The 18,684-nt window shown below is 45.6% G+C and overlaps 3 protein-coding genes across 3 annotated transcripts; all 3 read left to right on the top strand.

Annotated features, from left to right (window-relative positions):
* The first annotated feature begins 3,766 nt into the window (after positions 1 to 3,766).
* Positions 3,767 to 4,258, top strand: LOC120701994 (nuclear transcription factor Y subunit B-4-like). The gene has a single exon (XM_039985777.1). It carries the CDS (start codon positions 3,767 to 3,769, stop codon positions 4,256 to 4,258), a length of 492 nt encoding a protein of 163 aa, XP_039841711.1.
* Positions 4,259 to 14,479: 10,221 nt separating this feature from the next.
* On the top strand, positions 14,480 to 14,926 carry LOC120701993 (transcriptional activator hap3-like). Its single transcript, XM_039985776.1, has one exon. It carries the CDS (start codon positions 14,480 to 14,482, stop codon positions 14,924 to 14,926), a length of 447 nt encoding a protein of 148 aa, XP_039841710.1.
* A 1,529-nt stretch (positions 14,927 to 16,455) lies between these two features.
* Positions 16,456 to 17,655, top strand: LOC120701992 (transcriptional activator hap3-like). Its single transcript, XM_039985775.1, has 2 exons — positions 16,456 to 16,498; positions 17,111 to 17,655. The coding sequence occupies exons 1-2, from the start codon at positions 16,456 to 16,458 to the stop codon at positions 17,653 to 17,655; spliced, it is 588 nt and encodes a 195-aa protein (XP_039841709.1).
* Positions 17,656 to 18,684: the final 1,029 nt, after the last annotated feature.

Here is an 18,684-nt window from a genome sequence, read left to right as displayed (position 1 = left end):
ACTAAGAGCAAGCCAGTCATTGATCGTTACGAACAGCAATGCTCGTAGGTTGAAGTTTTCCTGTTTGTATTCATCCCACATCCGTACACCTTCATCGCCCCAGAGCAATAAGAGTTCTTCGACCAATGGTCTTAGGTACACATCAATGTCATTTCCGGGCTGCTTTGGACCCGGGATAAGCACTGGCATCATGATGAACTTTCGTTTCATGCAGAGCCATGGTGGAAGATTGTACAGACAAAGAGTCACAGGCCAAGTGCTATGACCACTGCTCATCTCACCAAAAGGATTCATGCCATCCGTACTCAAACCGAACCTTATGTTTCTCGCATCCAAATCAAATTTAGGGTATGTTCTATCTATTTTTCTCCACTGCGACCCATCAGCGGGGTGTCTCAACATCGAGTCTTTCTTGCGTTCCTCTTTGTGCCATCGCATCAACTTAGCATTATCTTTATTTCTAAACAGACGCTTCAAACGTGGTATTATAGGCAAATACCACATGACCTTCGCAGGAACTCTCTTCCGGGGAGGCTCCCCCTCGACATCTCCAGGATCATCTTTTCTAATCTTGTAACGCAATGCACTGCCTACGGGACATGCATCCAAATTCTCGTACTCGCCTCGGTAGAGGATGCAGTCGTTGGGGCATGCATGTATCTTTTGCACTTCCAGTCCCAAAGGGCAAACAAGTTGTTTGGCTTCATACGTTGTGGCAGGCAATTCATTGTCCTTAGGAAGCATTTTTTTAACAAGTTTGAGTAATTCACCAAATCCCTTGTCGGATACACCATTTGTCGCCTTCCATTGCAGCAACTCCAAGGTGGTGCCAAGTTTCTTAAATCCATTTTGACAATCTGGGTACAACAACTTATGGTGGTCCTCTAACAACTTCTGGAACTTCAACCTCTCCGTTTCACTCTCACAGTCTGCCTGCACATTGTACAATGCTTGCCCCAGATCGTCGCTGGGATCATTTTCTGCTACATCTACTTCGGGCTCTTCCATGGGAATTTCGTCATCGAATGCACCGATTCCAGCATTCCCGGGAAAGTGGTCGTCAAAATCTTCTTCTTCATTGTCTTCCATGGTAACCCCCTGTTCTCCGTGCTTCGTCCAACAAACATACTTTTTCATGAAACCATTTGCGAAAATGTGGCTGTGTAGGATTCTTGAAGATGAGTAATCCTTGTTATTGTTGCAATGAACACACGGGCAGCACATAAAACCATTCTGCTTGTTTGCCTCAGCCACAGACAAAAAATAATGCAGGCCATCAATGAATTCTTTCGAACGTCGGTCAGCATTGTACATCCATTGCCGGTCCATCTGCATTTTAAATAAATCGATTTGAATTCTTTACACGTATCGAATAAATAAAATATATCAAACCTAAATTAAACTAAATGTAACATAACATGAATAATTAAAAGATATGCAATATCCATCATACATCTTGATTAATTAAAAGGAGTAATTAATCCATTACAGAACTTAACAAAGGAGTACTATACATGAAATTTAAAAATTCGGTCAACAACACATAGGTTTTCAACCGTCCTTGCGTTGGAACGCAGAATGTTCTAACGGATTTCTTACTGGCGCAGAAGAAGATGGCGGAGCTGAAACCTCCGAGTTTGGTGGTGACGAACCGTAACGCCGCAATAAATCCTCAAGATCAAACGGAGGTTCCTCGCCCCTTGCCATGCATTCTCTATATTCTTTTTCCAAATAACGGAGCGCTGCCCTATGAAAAGCACTAGGTTTTTTGGACCGACGACCTACTCGAGTTGTGCCATTCTCTCCAGAAGGACAACGATCACCCCCACCGGCGCCACTCCCTCCAGCTGCTGAAGCCATATTTTACTGAAAATACCTTTATTTTCCACAAAATTATAAATTCTTATCATTACAAAGCAAAAATTATTTACTATTACAATTACAATGATCAGATTAATAACTCTTGCAAATAACAATGAAATTATATAAAAAAGACGAAATGTATCATTAATCCTCAAGAAATCTCTAATTAATTGAAAGAAATCTCTATAACTTCTAATTACTTTGACACCCTTCAGTTCCAGGAGTACACTCTTTTCAATATCCAGAAACCCTCTAGAAGAAAAATAAACCTTTATTTCTGAAAATGTATATGTCAGTAACCTCAACCCTGCGGTGATGACACTGCCTTTCGGGGGGACACGGTGCGGTACAAGGATGTCACCAATCGGCTAGTCGCAGCACCAACATTTACGATTAATAGGCACAGCACTTGGCACAGGCAGCATGCTCGTTGATATGCTCTCAGTACAACAACGGGCATGCTGACTGCGTCAAATGCTGTCTTCTTATCAATCGGAAGTGCTGGTGATGCGACCAACCGATTTACGACGTCCTTATAGCGCATCGTGTATCCCTGAAAGGTAGTGCCATCACCGTTGGATGGAGATTAACGACGTATACTTGTTTCGAAAAAAAAGATTTTTTTAGCTTCTAGATGGTTTCAATGTGAGCCTGATTAAATACATCACTAGAGTGTCAAAATAATCCATTCATAATACAAAAAATTCTATAATATACTCATTTCATTAATTCATTCATGAATAAAAAAATCAACTATCCACAATATGGTCATATATACAAGTACATCACATGAAGTATCTACACTCATTCTAAAAATTTCTACTATCCATATACTCATCTAAATCTAAAAGAAAATTACACCTACATATGCAATCTAGCTAGCTAAATGTCCAAGAAATGAGCTAGCTACACATTTTCTCTATTTCTAAAGTATGAAATGAGCTATACAAGCCAAGGAAGAAGAGAAAAACAAGCCCCAAACCTTTAGAGCAGATGGATGGACGGGGAATCAAAGATCTTCACAAATGTGGTGAAGAAATGAGCAAGAACTCCTCTATCCCGAGCCAAGAACAGTAAGAAAACAAGTGAGCTGAATGGCTCGGGCGGGAGGAGAGGGAAGGGGATAAGGGGCGCAAGGCCTTTTGTCCCGGTTGGAGGCACCAACCGGGACAAAAGGGGGGACTTTTGTAAGTCCCGGTTGGTGGTTCCAACCGGGACAAAAGGCTCCCATTTTGTCCCGGTTGGTGTCTCCAACCGGGACAAAAAGGCCCCCGTCCCCCCCCCCCCCGCTGGCCCGGCTAGCCGTTGGACCCGGGACAAAAGCCACCTATTTTCCCGGGCCCAAAGGCTGCCGGGACAAATGGCCAGGAACAAAGGCCTGTTTTGTAGTAGTGTTTGTCAATTCCTAGATAGGATGGAAAACACATCTGCCCAAGGATGCTTGGCTAGACATAAATCTTAAGTAAAGAGATGTGTAATTAAATTATCTTAGCATCTTCATGTTTATGGTACATGTTCTTATACTGAACAATGCAAGATGCGTCGGAATTTTGTTTTTGGTATCAGTTGAATTACTTCATTCTTGGTGCATACCCAATTTTTTAATACATCCAGGCACCGATCAACCATTTGAGGAGCTTAGAGCGTCCGCAATGGCTAGTTATTTAGCTAGCTAGATCTGACGTGGCAATGAAAAAGTAGGAGAGAGTAGTTACTAGCGACGAGCAAATAGCTAGTCTATTTCATGTGGCCCAAGAACATATGAGAGGACCGTGTGGGTTTAATAGTATAAAATAGTCTTCTCTTTCACCTCTCACCTCCATATCAACAAACTACGTAGCTAATACTAGCTATTTCCACTGCGGACGCCCTTAGGATTCCAAGAGCCACCGTGGCACGCATCATGCGCCATGGCTCGCCACCGAATTCCAAGATCGCCGGCGACGCGAAGGAGGCCGTGGACAACTGTCTGGCCGAGTTCAGCGCCGTCTTAATCCGAGCTGCCGTGGAGGAGTGCAGGCAGGACAGGCGCACCACCGTGACTGGCGACGACCTCATCCTCGCCTTGAGCAACCTCGGGTTCGATGACAATGTCAGGCTCCTGGCCTTGTACCTCCGCCGCTACCGTGAGATTGAGGGCACCAGGCCACGCGCCCGGCACACCTTGATGGTAGCGCTGGAGCACCCGACGGCCCCCGCGGTGGAGGTGGAGGTGCAGTCGCCGGCGCCGGCGTCGCCAGGTCTGGACCTGCAACTGGGCCCGCCACAGGTGCGTGACATCACTGAGCTGGGCCCGCACGCCGATGTGTGCGCAGTGTGGCGTGCGGCAGATGCAGCGGCCGCTGCAGGAACCTTGAAGGCGCCAACTGGTGTTGATGACGAGGACGAGGAGTGAACTGTTAACTGCCCTGTAGATGGCAGATTTGACTAGGTTGCTCTTGAATCGGTGTGAACGAGAATAAACATTTGTATATTTCCATTAGTGTTCGAATCCTTGCCGGTTTGCTTCCACCCTTGTTGGTTGTAATCATGGCTTGGATCTTTGTACCTTGGTTAATGAAATCTGTGTTGACACAGAATCGCACCAACACACTTGAATGTGCTTGAAAGTGATCGGGTGCTCTAGCCTAAGAGGGGGAGGGGGTGAATTAGGCACTAATAAAAACTTTGACCTAAGGCTCCAACTAGTTTGCACAAAACTTAAGTTTAAAACAAGCTATCTAGATGTGCAACTAGGTTGTTCTAGTGTAAAACTCCTATCCCAAAAGAGTTTAGCAACCTATAGTCTTTCCTATCAAGAAACTACTCTATGAAAGTAAATGCAAACAAATTGCTAGTATGAAATGCGGAAGCTTAAAGAGCGGGATAGGAGATAGCAAACTCTTGACGCGGGAGTTTATCCCGTGGTTCGGTTAGCCACAAAGGCACACCTACATCCATGTTGTTGTAGCACTCACTAAGAGTATTGCTACTCGGCCACCAAATCTCTTCCGTGAACACAATCACGGTCACCTTGGCCCCGGGTTCCACTAAGGAGCTTCTCCACAAAGGATGGGGGTCTCCACATCCCCCGCACAAAGTATCGTCGCCGCTCCACACCAAGTCGGAGGGTCGATGACGTTGCCGGTGAGCTTCACGCTCCAAGGTGCCGGCGCACCAAGCTCTTGTTTTGGTTCACTAGAGAACCACAGCACAAAGGCACAAGGCCTTGCAATCTCACTCACTAAGAGCTAATCCTATACACAACACTCTCAAAGTGTGCTAAGGGCTAAGGATATGATCTTGATGCTTTTGTATGGCTTGGAGATGTTCTTGGGTGTGTGTGGGATGTCCATCAACTCCAGCAAGCTTCAAATGGCCGGGGTGAGGCGTATATATAGGCCACCAAGTCTTGTAGCCGTTGCTCCAACGGTCAGCAGAATTCTGCGTGTCACTGGTTGAACCGATGCCTCTGGCAGGGGTAGCATCGGTTCATCCGGTCACTCACAACCCAAAGTAGCCGTTGAGCTTCTGACAGCTGACGCAGTGATCACCGGTTGAACCGATGCTTTGTACCGATGCATCACCGGTTCATCCGGTGCTCAAGAATCTTCTCCTGGGCGCTGATGTCATTGCACCGATGCCATACTCCGATGCACCGTCGGTTAAACCGGTGCTGAAGAAACTTCTCCTGGGTACTTGACATCGTCTCTGGAACATAGGACGCTCAATGCACCGATGCCCTTTCTTGGACCGTCGGTTCAACCGGTGCCTATAGGCTGACTTGGCTTCGTTTTCCTTCTGCACCAAAGTACCATGGCGTCGGTTCTTCCGACTACCATCGGATGCTCCGATGCCCATGGCGTCGATTCTTCCGGTGCTCCTGACCGAAGAGCTTTCAGGGCGCTGCCCCCGTAGGGGCGGTCCTTCGGGCCTTGCTACGCCTATCTTCTCTTTCTCTTTGTCATCACTTGAACCTAAAAGCCTGAGAATGATCATCTTAACAATCATGTTAGTCCAGGTGTTGTCATTCGATCACCAAAATCACTCGAAATGGCATAAATGGTGCCATGTTCGTTACAGCACTAGAATGCGCGAACGATCGTCAAAACGATCAACACCCGTGAAATCCTGGGCGGACCGGTCTGACCAGTACCGCCGACCGGTCTGACCGGTGCAAGCAGGGACTCGCTAGAAACCTAGAACAGCGAGCTCGGGAGGGACCCCGTCGGAGCTCATGATCGTAGGGTTGCTCTGAGATCGGCAGGCCACTCAGAATGTCTTCAAATGCCGCCGGGACGATGGAAGAAAGCAATCTAGGGTTGGAAAAGGCTAGGGTTTGAGAGATAAAAGTAATGCGATTTTTGTATTGATTCGATTGGGAATAACCTCAATCGGCCTTAGCCTTTATATTTATAGGCCGGGGAAGACGTACCCCTTCACGAGTAGGATTACATGAGGACTCTTTATAAAAACCCTAATTCTACTCGGACTGTACAGACCAGACCGGTCTGGCCGGTCGGCCCGACCGGTCAGACCGGTCGACCTCATCAGATGCCAAATTTGGCTGTCAACATATGCCCCCCTGCTTTTTGGTGAGTTTCACAAACCAAAAAGCAAGAACTATCTTGATGTACATGTTTCACACAGGGCATACAACTCTAAAAAACTAAGGGCGATATTCAATACCGGCTGTCTTCGTCTTCATGCACTTTGCCAAACACTAGGATATAATTTCTTCAAATATCTCCCATTAATAGCCCTGGGTAGATGTTCACCTTGCACCGTCTCCATCATATACGAATTTCCGGAGATAACTTTGACAATCTTGTATGGACCCTCCCAACTTGGCGACCATTTGCCAAACTTGTTGCTTTTCATCCCAAGAGCCAAAATTGTCTTCCAAACCAGATCCCCAACCTGAAAAGATTTAAGTTTTACCTTCTTGTTGTAAGCTCTGGCCGCCCGAAGCTTATCTTTCTCAATCTCCTTCAAAGCCTTCAAACGCTTGTCGGTCACCTCATCAATATTATCCATCATCAAATCATGGTAATCAACAGCGGAGAGGTCATTTTGCTTTGCCAACCTATATGCGTCCAGATTTACCTCAACGGGTAAAACGGCCTCTTGACCATACACAAGCTCAAAAGGAGTAACCTTAGTAGAACCATGTCTAGATATACGATGAGCCCATAACGCTTCGTATAACACTTCATGCCACCTCCTAGGATTTTCTTCTATCTTCTTCTTGATAAGTTTGATCAAAATCTTATTACTAGACTCAGCCTGCCCATTGGCCTGAGCATAGTATGGAGAGGAATTGAGCAATTTAATCTTGTAAGATTCGGCAAAGGCACGCACCTCTTTTGATATAAATGAAGTACCTTGATCCGTTGTCAAAGTTTGTGGAATGCCGAATCTATGAATAATATGCTCAGTAATAAACTCAATTACCTCTTTATGCGTCATATTCTTCAAAGGAACCGCTTCGGTCCATTTAGTGAAATAATCCGTAGCAACCAACACGAAGCGATGCCCCTTTGAAGATGGAGGATTAATTTGCCCAATGAAATCCAACCCCCAACCTCGGAATGGCCATGGTTTAATAATAGGATGCATCAACGCAGCAGGCACCAATTGCAAATCACCAAACCACAGACATTCTTCACATCCTTTATAGTACTTGAAACAATCGGATAGCATGGTGGGCCAATAAAAACCGGCTCTTTTAAGTAACCACTTCATCTTAGGAGCCGATTGATGAGTACCACAAATACCTTCGTGAACCTCACCCATAGCAATCCGGGCCTGATCCGAGTCTAAACATTTGAGGAGCAAATCTTCGGCAGTTCGACGATAAAGTTCATCGTCAATTAAAACATACTTGAAAGCCAAACGCCGAATATTTCTCTCTGCGCCACGACCAGGATCTCTCAAATATGACATAAGAGGAACCCTCCAATCCTGGGCTTCGGCCGAGACGATTAAATCATCTTTTTTAGCCGAATCAGAACTAACAGCTGCATCACCGGTCAGACCGGTATCTGGACCGGTCAGACCGGTCTCGCCGACCGGTCGGACCGGTGTGTCCAGAACCAGAAACTCGGCTTTCGTTTGCATCAGCTTGCGAATGTTGAAATATTTTTTCGTAACATTATAACCAGATGCTTGCTGAGCCAGAGCATTTGCCTTTCCATTTTCTTCCCTCAGTATATGTTTAATAATAAATTCATCGAAGGTGGAAATAATATCAAGGCATTTATGAAGATATGCATTTAGAGAACCATTATAACACTGGCATACCTTAGATACTTGCTGCACCACCAGAAGAAAATCTCCAAAGGGTTCAACATGCTTCACGCCCATGGATTGCAAGAATTCCAAGCCAAATAGAAGAGCCTCATATTTAACTTGGTTATTTGTGCATTCTTCTTCCAATCGGTTTGAAAATTCAAAAACAGCACCATTTGGAGAAATAAGAACAGCACCAATCCCTTGACCATCATCACAAACCGATCCATCAAAGTACAACTTCCATGGTGTGCAAGTAATATAGCCGACTTCTAAATCATGTTTGCCATTAATCCGATGCTCAACAATAAAATCCGCTACAATTTGGCCTCTCATAGATTTTAAAGGTTCACAAGCCAAATCATACTCAACTAAAGCATAAGCCCACTTACCGATTCTACCACTCAAAATCGGTTTCTGTAACATATGTTTGTTCACATCGGTTTGACACACTACTATGCAAGTACTAGATAATAGATAATGTCTCAATTTGGTACAAGCATAATAAAGAGACAAACATAACTTCTCAATAAATGTATACCTCATCTCCGCATCAATAAGTCATCGGCTTAAATATGTAATAATATATTCCTTCCCTCCGGTCTCTTGAGTCAAAACAGCCCCAATAACCTTGTCTTCAGCAGCCACATAAAGTCTGAAAGGTACTCCTCTCTTAGGTGCTTTGAGTACAGGTGGTGAAGACAAATAAATCTTGATCTTCTCAAATGCTTCTTGCTGTTTTGCCCCCCAAGTAAATTCGGTTTCATCTTTTAAACGAAGAATAAGAGTAAAAGCATCAATCTTCCCGGACAAGTTAGATATAAATCTTCTCAAGAAATTCACCTTGCCCAAAAACTTCTGTAAATCTTTCTTGCATGTAGGGGCTTCAACCTTCTTCATGGCTTCCACTCTCTTAGGATCAATCTCTATTCCCTTCTCATGAATAATGAAACCAAGAAACTTTCCAGCCGATACACCAAAAGCACATTTGAGTGGATTCATTTTCAAACCATACCGGCGCATCCTCTCAAGAGCAAGTCTCAAATCGGCTAAATGATGATCTAAACCGGCCGATTTAATGACAATATCATCAATGTACACTTCCAAGATGACACCAATCAAATCATGAAAGATTAAATTCATAGCTCTTTGATAAGTAGCACCCGCATTTTTCAAACCGAAAGTCATAACCACCCACTCAAACAAACCGACAAATCCTGGACATCTAAAGGCCGTTTTAGATATATCTTCTTCGGCCATAAATATTTGATTGTAACTGGCGTTACCATCAAGAAAACTAATGATACGATGTCCGGAAGCCTCATTAATCAACATATCGGCTATATGCATAGGATATTCATCTTTGGGAGTAGCTTTATTAAGATCTCTAAAATCAATGCACACTCTAATTTTCCCCGAATCCTTTTTCTCAACGGGCACAATATTAGAGATCCAATCAGCATAACGACAAGACCGAATAAATCCAGCATCAAGTAAACGATTAATTTCAGCTTTAATTCGGTCATAAATAAGGGAAAATTCGATTCATGCCACCACAACTCCGTGAAATTGGGTGTCATGTTGAAAATCATGCCACTCAATGGCATGATTTCAACATGAGATCCAATTTCAAGAAATTGGAGTGGCATGGATCCAACTGACCCCATAAATAATGGGATTGAAACGCCTAACCGGTTGTTTATAAGGTCTAAAACCGGCTTTAATTGGCAAACGATGCTCAACAAGATCACGACTCAAACCAGGCATTTCATGATACTCCCAAGCAAAACAATCAACATATTCCTTTAATAAATTAACCAAATCGGCTTTATATTCAGCCGATAAATTTTTGTTTACAAAGGTCGGCCTAGGAATAGTTCCATCACTAATGTCTACCTTTTCTAAAGGATCGGCTGATGTAAACCCTTGTCCCAGCTTATCTAGATCTCCAGAATCTTCAATGGCTTCACACATATCGATCGTACGTGCCCGATATTGATCTAGCCTCTGTTGCAGCCATTCTGCGTTGGACCGGTCTGACCGGTCGGGGTGTCCGGTCTGACCGGTAGGCCCTGTGCGCTGAACGGGACAGGACCGGTCTGACCGGTCGGCACTGGCGGTCTGACCGGTCGCCTCTGGAATTTCTGTTGTACTCATCTGATTTACATTAAATGATTTAGCCGATTATTCATCGGCTTTAGCACAGCAGAAACAAAACCATCCTTAGTGCAACTGATCAAATCATAATCGGACAGATCCACGCCCGATAAACACTTGACGTTGTCGTGTGCACTAATGGAATCCGAATCGGCTAAAGCAACAAAGGATGAAGTGTCCCCATGGACAATCTCAACCTCATCGCCGATCCACTGAACAAGAAACTGATGCAAGGTAGAAGGAACACACTGATTTGCATGAATCCAATCCCTCCCAAGAATCAAATTGTACTTACCTTGCACTTCCGCGACGAAGAAAGCTGTAGCAAGCGTCTTACTTCCAATGGTGAGCTCCATGGAAGCAACTCCTTTGGCGCTAAGGGGCTCGCTCCCTCCAACACCACTGACGGTCATGTTCGTCTTGATCAGGTCTTCATCTTGGCCACCGAGCTTCTTGTACAGTGAGCAGGGCATAAGATTTACAATGGCCCCACCATCTATTAGCATGCGAGTTACCAGCTTCCCGTTGATGTGTCCCCTCACATAAAGAGCCTTCAAATGATTGTCCTTTTCGCTTGGCTTCTGGAACACAACTTCACGGGGCCCGAACTGAAGATGAGCCAAATCATCCTCCGGAACCACGAAGTAATCCGAAGATAAGTGCACCACATTGATCTCCATATTGGTGCGCTCTGGAGACACTTCGTAGTCTACCAATTCCTCGTCTTCAGCTGTCGGAGGAACTGTTGGGGCTTCATCAATAGAAGGAACCGAAACGGGCGGCACCAATTCGGCTGTCGCCTCTGCACTGGGCTCGACCGGTCTGACCGGTTGGCCAGAGCGGTCTGACCGGTCCTCATGACCGGTCTGACCGGTCGGCTGTGGCGGTCCGACCGGTCTGTCAGGCTGGTCAGCTGCCTTAGCTTTCCACACCTTGCTTTGAGGGAACATAGGCCTGTATCTGTTGAATTCCTCATCCCTCATCTTCTCCTTCTCCTGTTCCTTCTTTTCTTTGTTGCGGAGGCGCTGCAATTTCCTTTTTTGAGTATGAGTTAATCCCAAAGGGCACCATCTAGGCTGATGGTACTTATCCACTGCGCTTTTGCTGCTACCAGCCTCATGATGATTGGCCATGACCAGCTTTTGCAAAGGAACGTCAACCGATGCATCTATATCCATCGATTTCTTGCCCGTATCTCTTATGGGCACTTCGATTTCACCGATTTGAATAACATCAGCTTTGGGCTTTTCTGAATCAACCACGGTCTTCTGCTTCCCCCTCTTTTCTTTGACGCGATACTCAAACCTTGGAACAGGAGCTTGACCCGGCTTCTGATGAGACTGGTCTGACCGGTCAGTGTGTACCGGTCTGACCGGTGCAACCTGCTGCCCTGGACCGGATTGGCGTGGTCCCAATCGGTTATGTACTGGCATCCTGGAGCTTTCCCCTTGATAATGTGGAGGATAAGGCATCGGAAAAAACTGCATCCATATCCCCCCATGCTCCCATGCCGGATTTGTTGCATTTGAAGCCGGTGGCATCCATGGCATGGTAGCATACATCTTCTGAGGAGGATATAACGTGACAACATCACCTCTGCGCCTGCTAGATTCCCTCCTTGGGGACGCTGGACGATTTTGACGCGGTGGTGAACGCGGTCTCTTTTTTAACGGCCGATCATTTTGAACGGCCTTTGTATACTTGTTCAACAACTGGTTGAAGGTGGGCTTTTGATTAGCAGATCTTCCCTGCACCTTCACTTCGTTAGTCTTCCAAGTACCCACTTCCGGACGATTCGGCTTGAAAGTCCGGGGACGGTCACCAGGACGGTCTGACCGGTTGGAAGGACCGGTCTGATCGATCGGACCGGTCTGACCGGTTTCAGACACCGGTCGGACCGGTCGTGCCTGATCAGCAGACCGATTTTCTGATGGAGAACTTCCTTGCCCCCCGAGTCTGGGATTTCTGACAATGATCTTCAGAGTACTCTTGCCATCATCAGTTTTCTCTTTGATAACTTCTCGGGCAAGGATATTGTCACTTGTGTTCATCGGTCTTGGATCACCGATGACAACATGCTTTCCCTTGGCTCCTTCGGCTTGTTCCGGCCGAATGAGCACCTTTGGATTGTTCAATTCCAGCGTATGAACAGGGAAAGGAGCTTTGTCAATCTGCATCTCAGAAAGTACTAATCGTCCTTCATTAATGGCCGATTGTACCTGTCGACGAAAAACATTACAATCATTAGTAGCATGAGATGTAGAGTTATGCCACTTACAATATGCATGTCGTTTAAGCTCGTCGGGAGATGGAATAGCATGCGATAATCGGATGTTACCATTCTTAAGCAACTCATCAAAAATCCAATCACACTTAGAAACATCAAAAGTAAACTTCGGCTCCTCCTGCCGATTCTTTTGAATCGGCTTGACAGACGGAACCGAACCGGGTTTGGCCTTTGATGGCCAAACAAATTCGGCGGCATATACTTCCTTACCATCATCGTCCGAACCATCCGAATCATGATCAAGAATGTGTGTGTTGGACCGATGAGGCTTGAAAGTATCTTTGGCATTTTTAAGTTTAAATTCTAAACCCATGACTTTAACTTGCAAGAAATTCACGATATGATATTCAAAGCCCTCAAGTTTCTCTTTCAAATAAGAACGTAAACCATTAAATGCCAAATCTGCCAAATCTTTTTCGGAAATTGTCAAACTAAAACATCGATTTTTAATCTCTTTAAATCTTTTGAAATAATCCGACGAAGATTCATCACGCCCTTGCCTAATCGATGTTAAATCCAACAATTTAGCTTCGGTTTCCCCACTAAAGAAGTGATCATGAAATTTACGCTCCAATTGAGCCCAGCTGTGAATAGAGTTAGGAGCAAGTGAAGAAAACCAAGAGAAAGCTGTTCCAGTCAAAGATAAAGAAAATAAACGCACACGTAAAGCATCATTAAAACCAGCTTCCCCTAATTGCAATACATATTGACTAACGTGTTCCCAAGTTGTACGAGAATCATCACCATTAAATTTAGTAAACTCAGGAATACGCCAACCAGCAGGAAAAGGAGTAAAATCAAACTCAACGGGATAAGGTTTTTGATATAAACGTGTAGTACCCATATCCACCCCAAGCTTATTCTTAATCGCATTTGCCAGATCTTCTTTGAACTTAAGAAGATCGGCTTGATAGTGCTGGCTGGTATAGAACTCAGAAAACCGATGTGCATTAGGATTTCCATGCGCCATCGTCTGTAACGAAGTTGGGATCGGTCCTTGATTAGGTCCAGATCCCTGTGATACTCCCGCTACAGTAGCAGTGCGGGGCGGTGTATAAAAGTGACAATTCATTAGTTCGGCTAGGGGCAGCCGAACCTGGAATTGTCTCGAGAGGCGTCGGCGACGGCACTGAGTAACCGGTCTGACCGGTCGGGTAACCGGTCTGACCGGTATTACCGGTCTGTGGGACCGGTCCGACCGGTGCTGTGTGCACGGCCGATGGTGGCGGGGTTTGCCCTGAAAACGAGTTCGGCGGCATACCATAGCGTGGTTCAGATGTGAACTCAGGGGTAGCCGAACTCGGATCTGATGAGTTAGGATCTGACATAGGTTGTTTACCTTTAAGCGCATCAACATCACTACTCAATTTAACTAACATGTCACCTGTGGCAGCTTGTGCAGCAATAATCTTCTGATCCATTAAAGATGACATCCTATCAAACATATCAGATGGAGAAAGGCTTACATTGGGGATCTCTTCAATCTTATCCTGGTTAAGCTTGAGAGACGGCAGCACGAACTCCTCCACCCTTTTGACGAGGCCACCACGATCCTTCTTGAAGCCCTTCAAGAATTGTGCCTTGACGTGCTCCTCCACAAGAAGGTAGGCCTTGTGTTCCTCCTCGGTAAGCTCCTCCATGGTAGCCGTGATGATGTTCTCCTTGTTGATTTCTGAAGAGCCCATCTTCTTCAGGGAGTAGATCAAATCGGTTTTAAAACCAGATTAATCTGTCCCCAGCGGAGTCGCCAAAAAGTATGTTGACACAGAATCGCGCGGGTCCAATAGTATAAAATAGTCTTTTTTTCATCTTTAACCACCATATCAGCAGACTATGTAGCTAGTACTAGCTATTTCCATTGCGGACGCCCTTAAGATTCCAAGAGCCACTGTGGCACGCATCATGCGCCATGGCTCGCCACCGAATTCCAAGATCGCCGGCGACGCGAAGGAGGCCGTGGACAACTGTGTCGCCGAGTTCAGCCCCGTCTTAATCCGAGCTGCCGTGGAGGAGTGCAGGCAGGACAGGCGCACCACCGTGACCGTTGACGACCTCATCCTCGCCTTGAGCAACCTCGGGTTCGACGACAGCGTCAGGCTCCTGGCCTTGTACCTCCGCCGCTACCGTGAGATTGAGGGCACCAGGCCACGCGCCCGGCACACCTTGATGGTAGCGCTGGAGCACCCGACGGCCCCGGCGGTGGAGGCGGAGGTGCAGTCGCCGGCGCCGCCGTCGCCAGGTCTGGACCTGCAACTGGGCCCGCCACAGGTGCGTGACGTCACTGAGCTGGGCCCGCACGCCGATGTGTGCGCGGTGTGGCGTGCGGCCGATGCAGCGGCCGCAGCATGAACCTTGCAGGCGCCAACTGGTGTTGATGACGAGGACGAGGACGAGGAGTGAACTGTGAACTGCCCTGTAGATGGCAGATTTGACTGGATTGCTCTTGAATCGGTGTGAACGATAATAAACATTTGTATATTTCCATTAGTGTTCGAATCCTTGCCGGTTTGCTTCCACCCTTGTTGGTTGTAATCATGGCTTGGATCTTTGTACCTTGGTTAATGAAATCTGCATCATACAACCATGGTCAGTCCGGTTGTAATCATTATATTGTTTGGATTTTTGTTCATTGATCAACGAAAGCACACAGCTTGTTTCCTCTATGCAGACCACACGGCTGATGCTCTCTTCTCTTCCTCGTTCTTGCACAAGTAGGGGAGGCGCGCCAGATCCGGTGTGGGAGGGAAACAAACCAATGGGATTTTGCTGGTTTCTTAGCGCCTCGGCACGAGCGTAGACTTGGTTTCTCCTCCAGAAAACGGTTTCTTCCTATTCTACTCTCTCTCTCTCTCTCTCCTCGATTAATCTCTTGCCACGTCAGCAAAATATTATTTCACAAGCACGGAAAACCTACAGCACGAAACCCATGTCCCAGGATCCTCGAGGCCCAACCCAGTGCTCTGCTGGTACCTACCTCGGATTCCTCACCGTCTCCAGCATGGACTTTACATGCATTATTTATTTCTCATGAGTACTCATATTGATTACATGCATTCTCATGAGTCCAGGGTTTACCGGAAGTCTCTCTGTCACCCTCTTGAATGAGTTTTGGAGCCATGTATGTGCAACGAGGTCTGACCCCGGCCGGTGACAGCATGCTGCTAGTGCTCCAGGGGAAACTGCATGCAGCGCGTACGTGACGCCACTGTTGCCGTAGAGCGGCTGGCGTCGGAGGACGACATTGTCAAAGGTGGGTACAGACTGGACTTGCTTCTACTTCCACTGCGCCAGCAAAGCAATGTTAACCCAGGAAAGTTTTATTTGGACACTATTTTCCTATCCTCTTTAAATTTACAAGAAACATATATTTTAGACACTACGGTCGGTCTACAAGAGAAACCATATTTTCCCAAATGATGATGTGTTGAACTACCAGAGGCAAATTGTTCTATACTCCTTGTGACAAATTAATTTTCCCAAATATAATTATTTTGCTTCAAGGGCTATTTATAACTTGAAGTGACACATGGGATTTATTTGTCATTTAAACATAAAATTAAAGAATTAGATGCATTAATTTACACCTAATTTTTTTTTACCCCCTAGACGTTTCAATTCATCCACCTTCACACGAACATACGGCTTCCATTCAGTGTACCCATGACAAGTGTTAACCATGCATATATCTATTAGATACAATACACCGCTCCACATTTCCTTCCATCCACCTTCACACGACACTTGGCTTCCTTTGGTCGCATGTATGCCAAGTGTTGTCCATGCACACATTTATTAGGACAGATGTAACTCTTCTTCATCTTTTAGATGGCTATAAATAAATGGGATTTTCTTGAGACAAAGAGACATCAAACAGTGCCATGGACAAAAATCAAGCTAACAATCTCCGAGAGGGTGCACGAGGTAAGTTTTCTTATCTTTGTACTATAGGATGCGTACATGCTTACTATAGGATGCGTACGGTGCTAGCGTTACTAGTTGTCGGTTGTGAGTAGTGGTATCTAGAGGAGAGAATCGCTACCGACAAAATAGCGAGTCGGATTCGACCCGCATAAAAGTTATTTAGGTGCGAACATGGACCGGCACATTTTTCTTGTTTGATACTTTCAACAATCGGCCCATATGATACAAACCTGCTCTCATCTGTGTCCTACTTTTATGATAAAGTTCAAATTCATCATGCTTCACTTTTTTTTTTGTTAGTCAATGCCTGGGGATAGGATGGAAAGCGCATCTGCCCAAGGATTCTTTGTTAGAGAGTAACTCTTAAAAAAAGGAGATGAGTGAATTTTCTTAGCATCATCATGCATATAGTACATGTTCTTCTTATATTAAACAATAGAAGAAGCCTTTTGCATATTGAAAACGAAAAAAAAATACAAGAAGCCTTCGCATGAACCTTCAACAGGCATAGCGCCCAAGCTCTTACTAATGCCCCTGCCTGAATTTTTTTTCTGGAATCCATTGAATTACTTCATTCTTGTTTTATATCTTATTTTCTAATATATATAGCAGGCACCGATCATGCACCTGAAGAGCACAGGATTCCAAGAGCCACCGTGGCACGAATCATGCGCCACGGCTCGCCGCCGAACTCAACGATCACCGGCGACGCCAAGGAGGCCGTGGACAACTGTCTCGTGGAGTTCTGCGCGGTCTTGATCGCTGCAGCCGTGGAGGAGTGCAGGCAGGACAAGCGCACGACCGTGACCGGCGACGACCTAATCCTCGCCTTGGCCAACCTCGGATTCGAGGACTACGTCAGGCCCCTGGCTCTGTACCTCCGCCGCTACCGCGAGATCGAGGGCAACAGGCCACGCGCCCGGCACAGCTCCATGGCAGCGGCGCAGGGCCCGACGGCCCCGGCAGAGGTGGAGGCGCTGCCGCCGCCGTCGCCGGAGCCAACCCTGCAGCTGGAGCCGCCGCCGTCGGTGCGTGACGTCACGGAGCTGGGCCTGCACGGCGACGTGTACGCTGTGTGGCGTGCTGCTGCAGCGGCCGCCGCAGGAACGATGCAGGCGCCAGCTGGTGCTGGTGATGATGATGAGGACGAGGAGTGAACTGTGAACTGCCTTGGAGATGGCAGATTTGACTAGGATTGCTCTGGAATCGTGGTGACGAGTTCAGAATAAACATTTGCTTATTTCCATTATTAGTGATCGAATCCTCGCCAGTTCGCTTCCACCCTCATAGTTGTGCTAATAAATGATTGTAATCATGGCTTGGATCTTTGTTCCTTGGTCAATGAAATGTGCATCATACAGCCCTGGTCTGTCCCGTTGTAATCGTTGTTTGGATTTTTCTGTCGTTGGTCAATGAAATATTAAACCTGCATCATTATTCTACTATGAACTTTGGATGTTTCTGACCGATCTGCTCCATGTACTACCGTACCACTAGCTCGTGCACTGTAGCAAACTTTGGAGTAGTACGTAGTACTGCAAGTAGCAAGTTGAGCCTCATCTGGATGCAAATTTGTTGCCACGCTGAAATTATCACCAAATCATCAATCAATTATCAGGACACAAAATAAAAATGGACGCATGATTGAATTTATATACTTATTTATAATTTTACATTATTTAAAATAATTTTCTTTTTTAGTTCAATTTCCAAGAGGCACATGGCCTTCTTCCACCCCATGACATAAATCTAGTTCACAAATGTTTGCAAACTAAATATTTATAGTTGCCTGCACATGACTAGATTAGGTTGGTTATTTATGTTCTGTCTAATCAAGATATAATGATATTTTGTTGCGGCTGAAGATATTTTTTATCTCGAATATGCAGGAGATCTGTAAAAAAAATCATTGCATTAAGAATAATAAGAGTTTTTTACAGTGCACGTTACGTGCAGTTCCTTATGTGGATTACTCACAAATTGGTCAAAGTCCTGCCTTGCATGTTAAGATCTCAAGATACGTTGCCTGCAATAAATATGAGAAATTTAATGTAATTACATTGCTTATTTTTTTTCAACCACAAGTATTACTTCTTCCGGCTATAAATACTCTGTTTGACCAATGCAAGATTTGTTCAAACAGTTAAAACTGAACTACGGAATTATAAGTGCCGACTAAATTATAA

The sequence above is a fragment of the Panicum virgatum genome, chromosome 4K (genome assembly GCF_016808335.1).
Source record: "Panicum virgatum strain AP13 chromosome 4K, P.virgatum_v5, whole genome shotgun sequence".
Taxonomy (NCBI): Eukaryota; Viridiplantae; Streptophyta; class Magnoliopsida; order Poales; family Poaceae; genus Panicum; species Panicum virgatum.
This window is presented reverse-complemented; position numbering and strand designations above follow the sequence as displayed.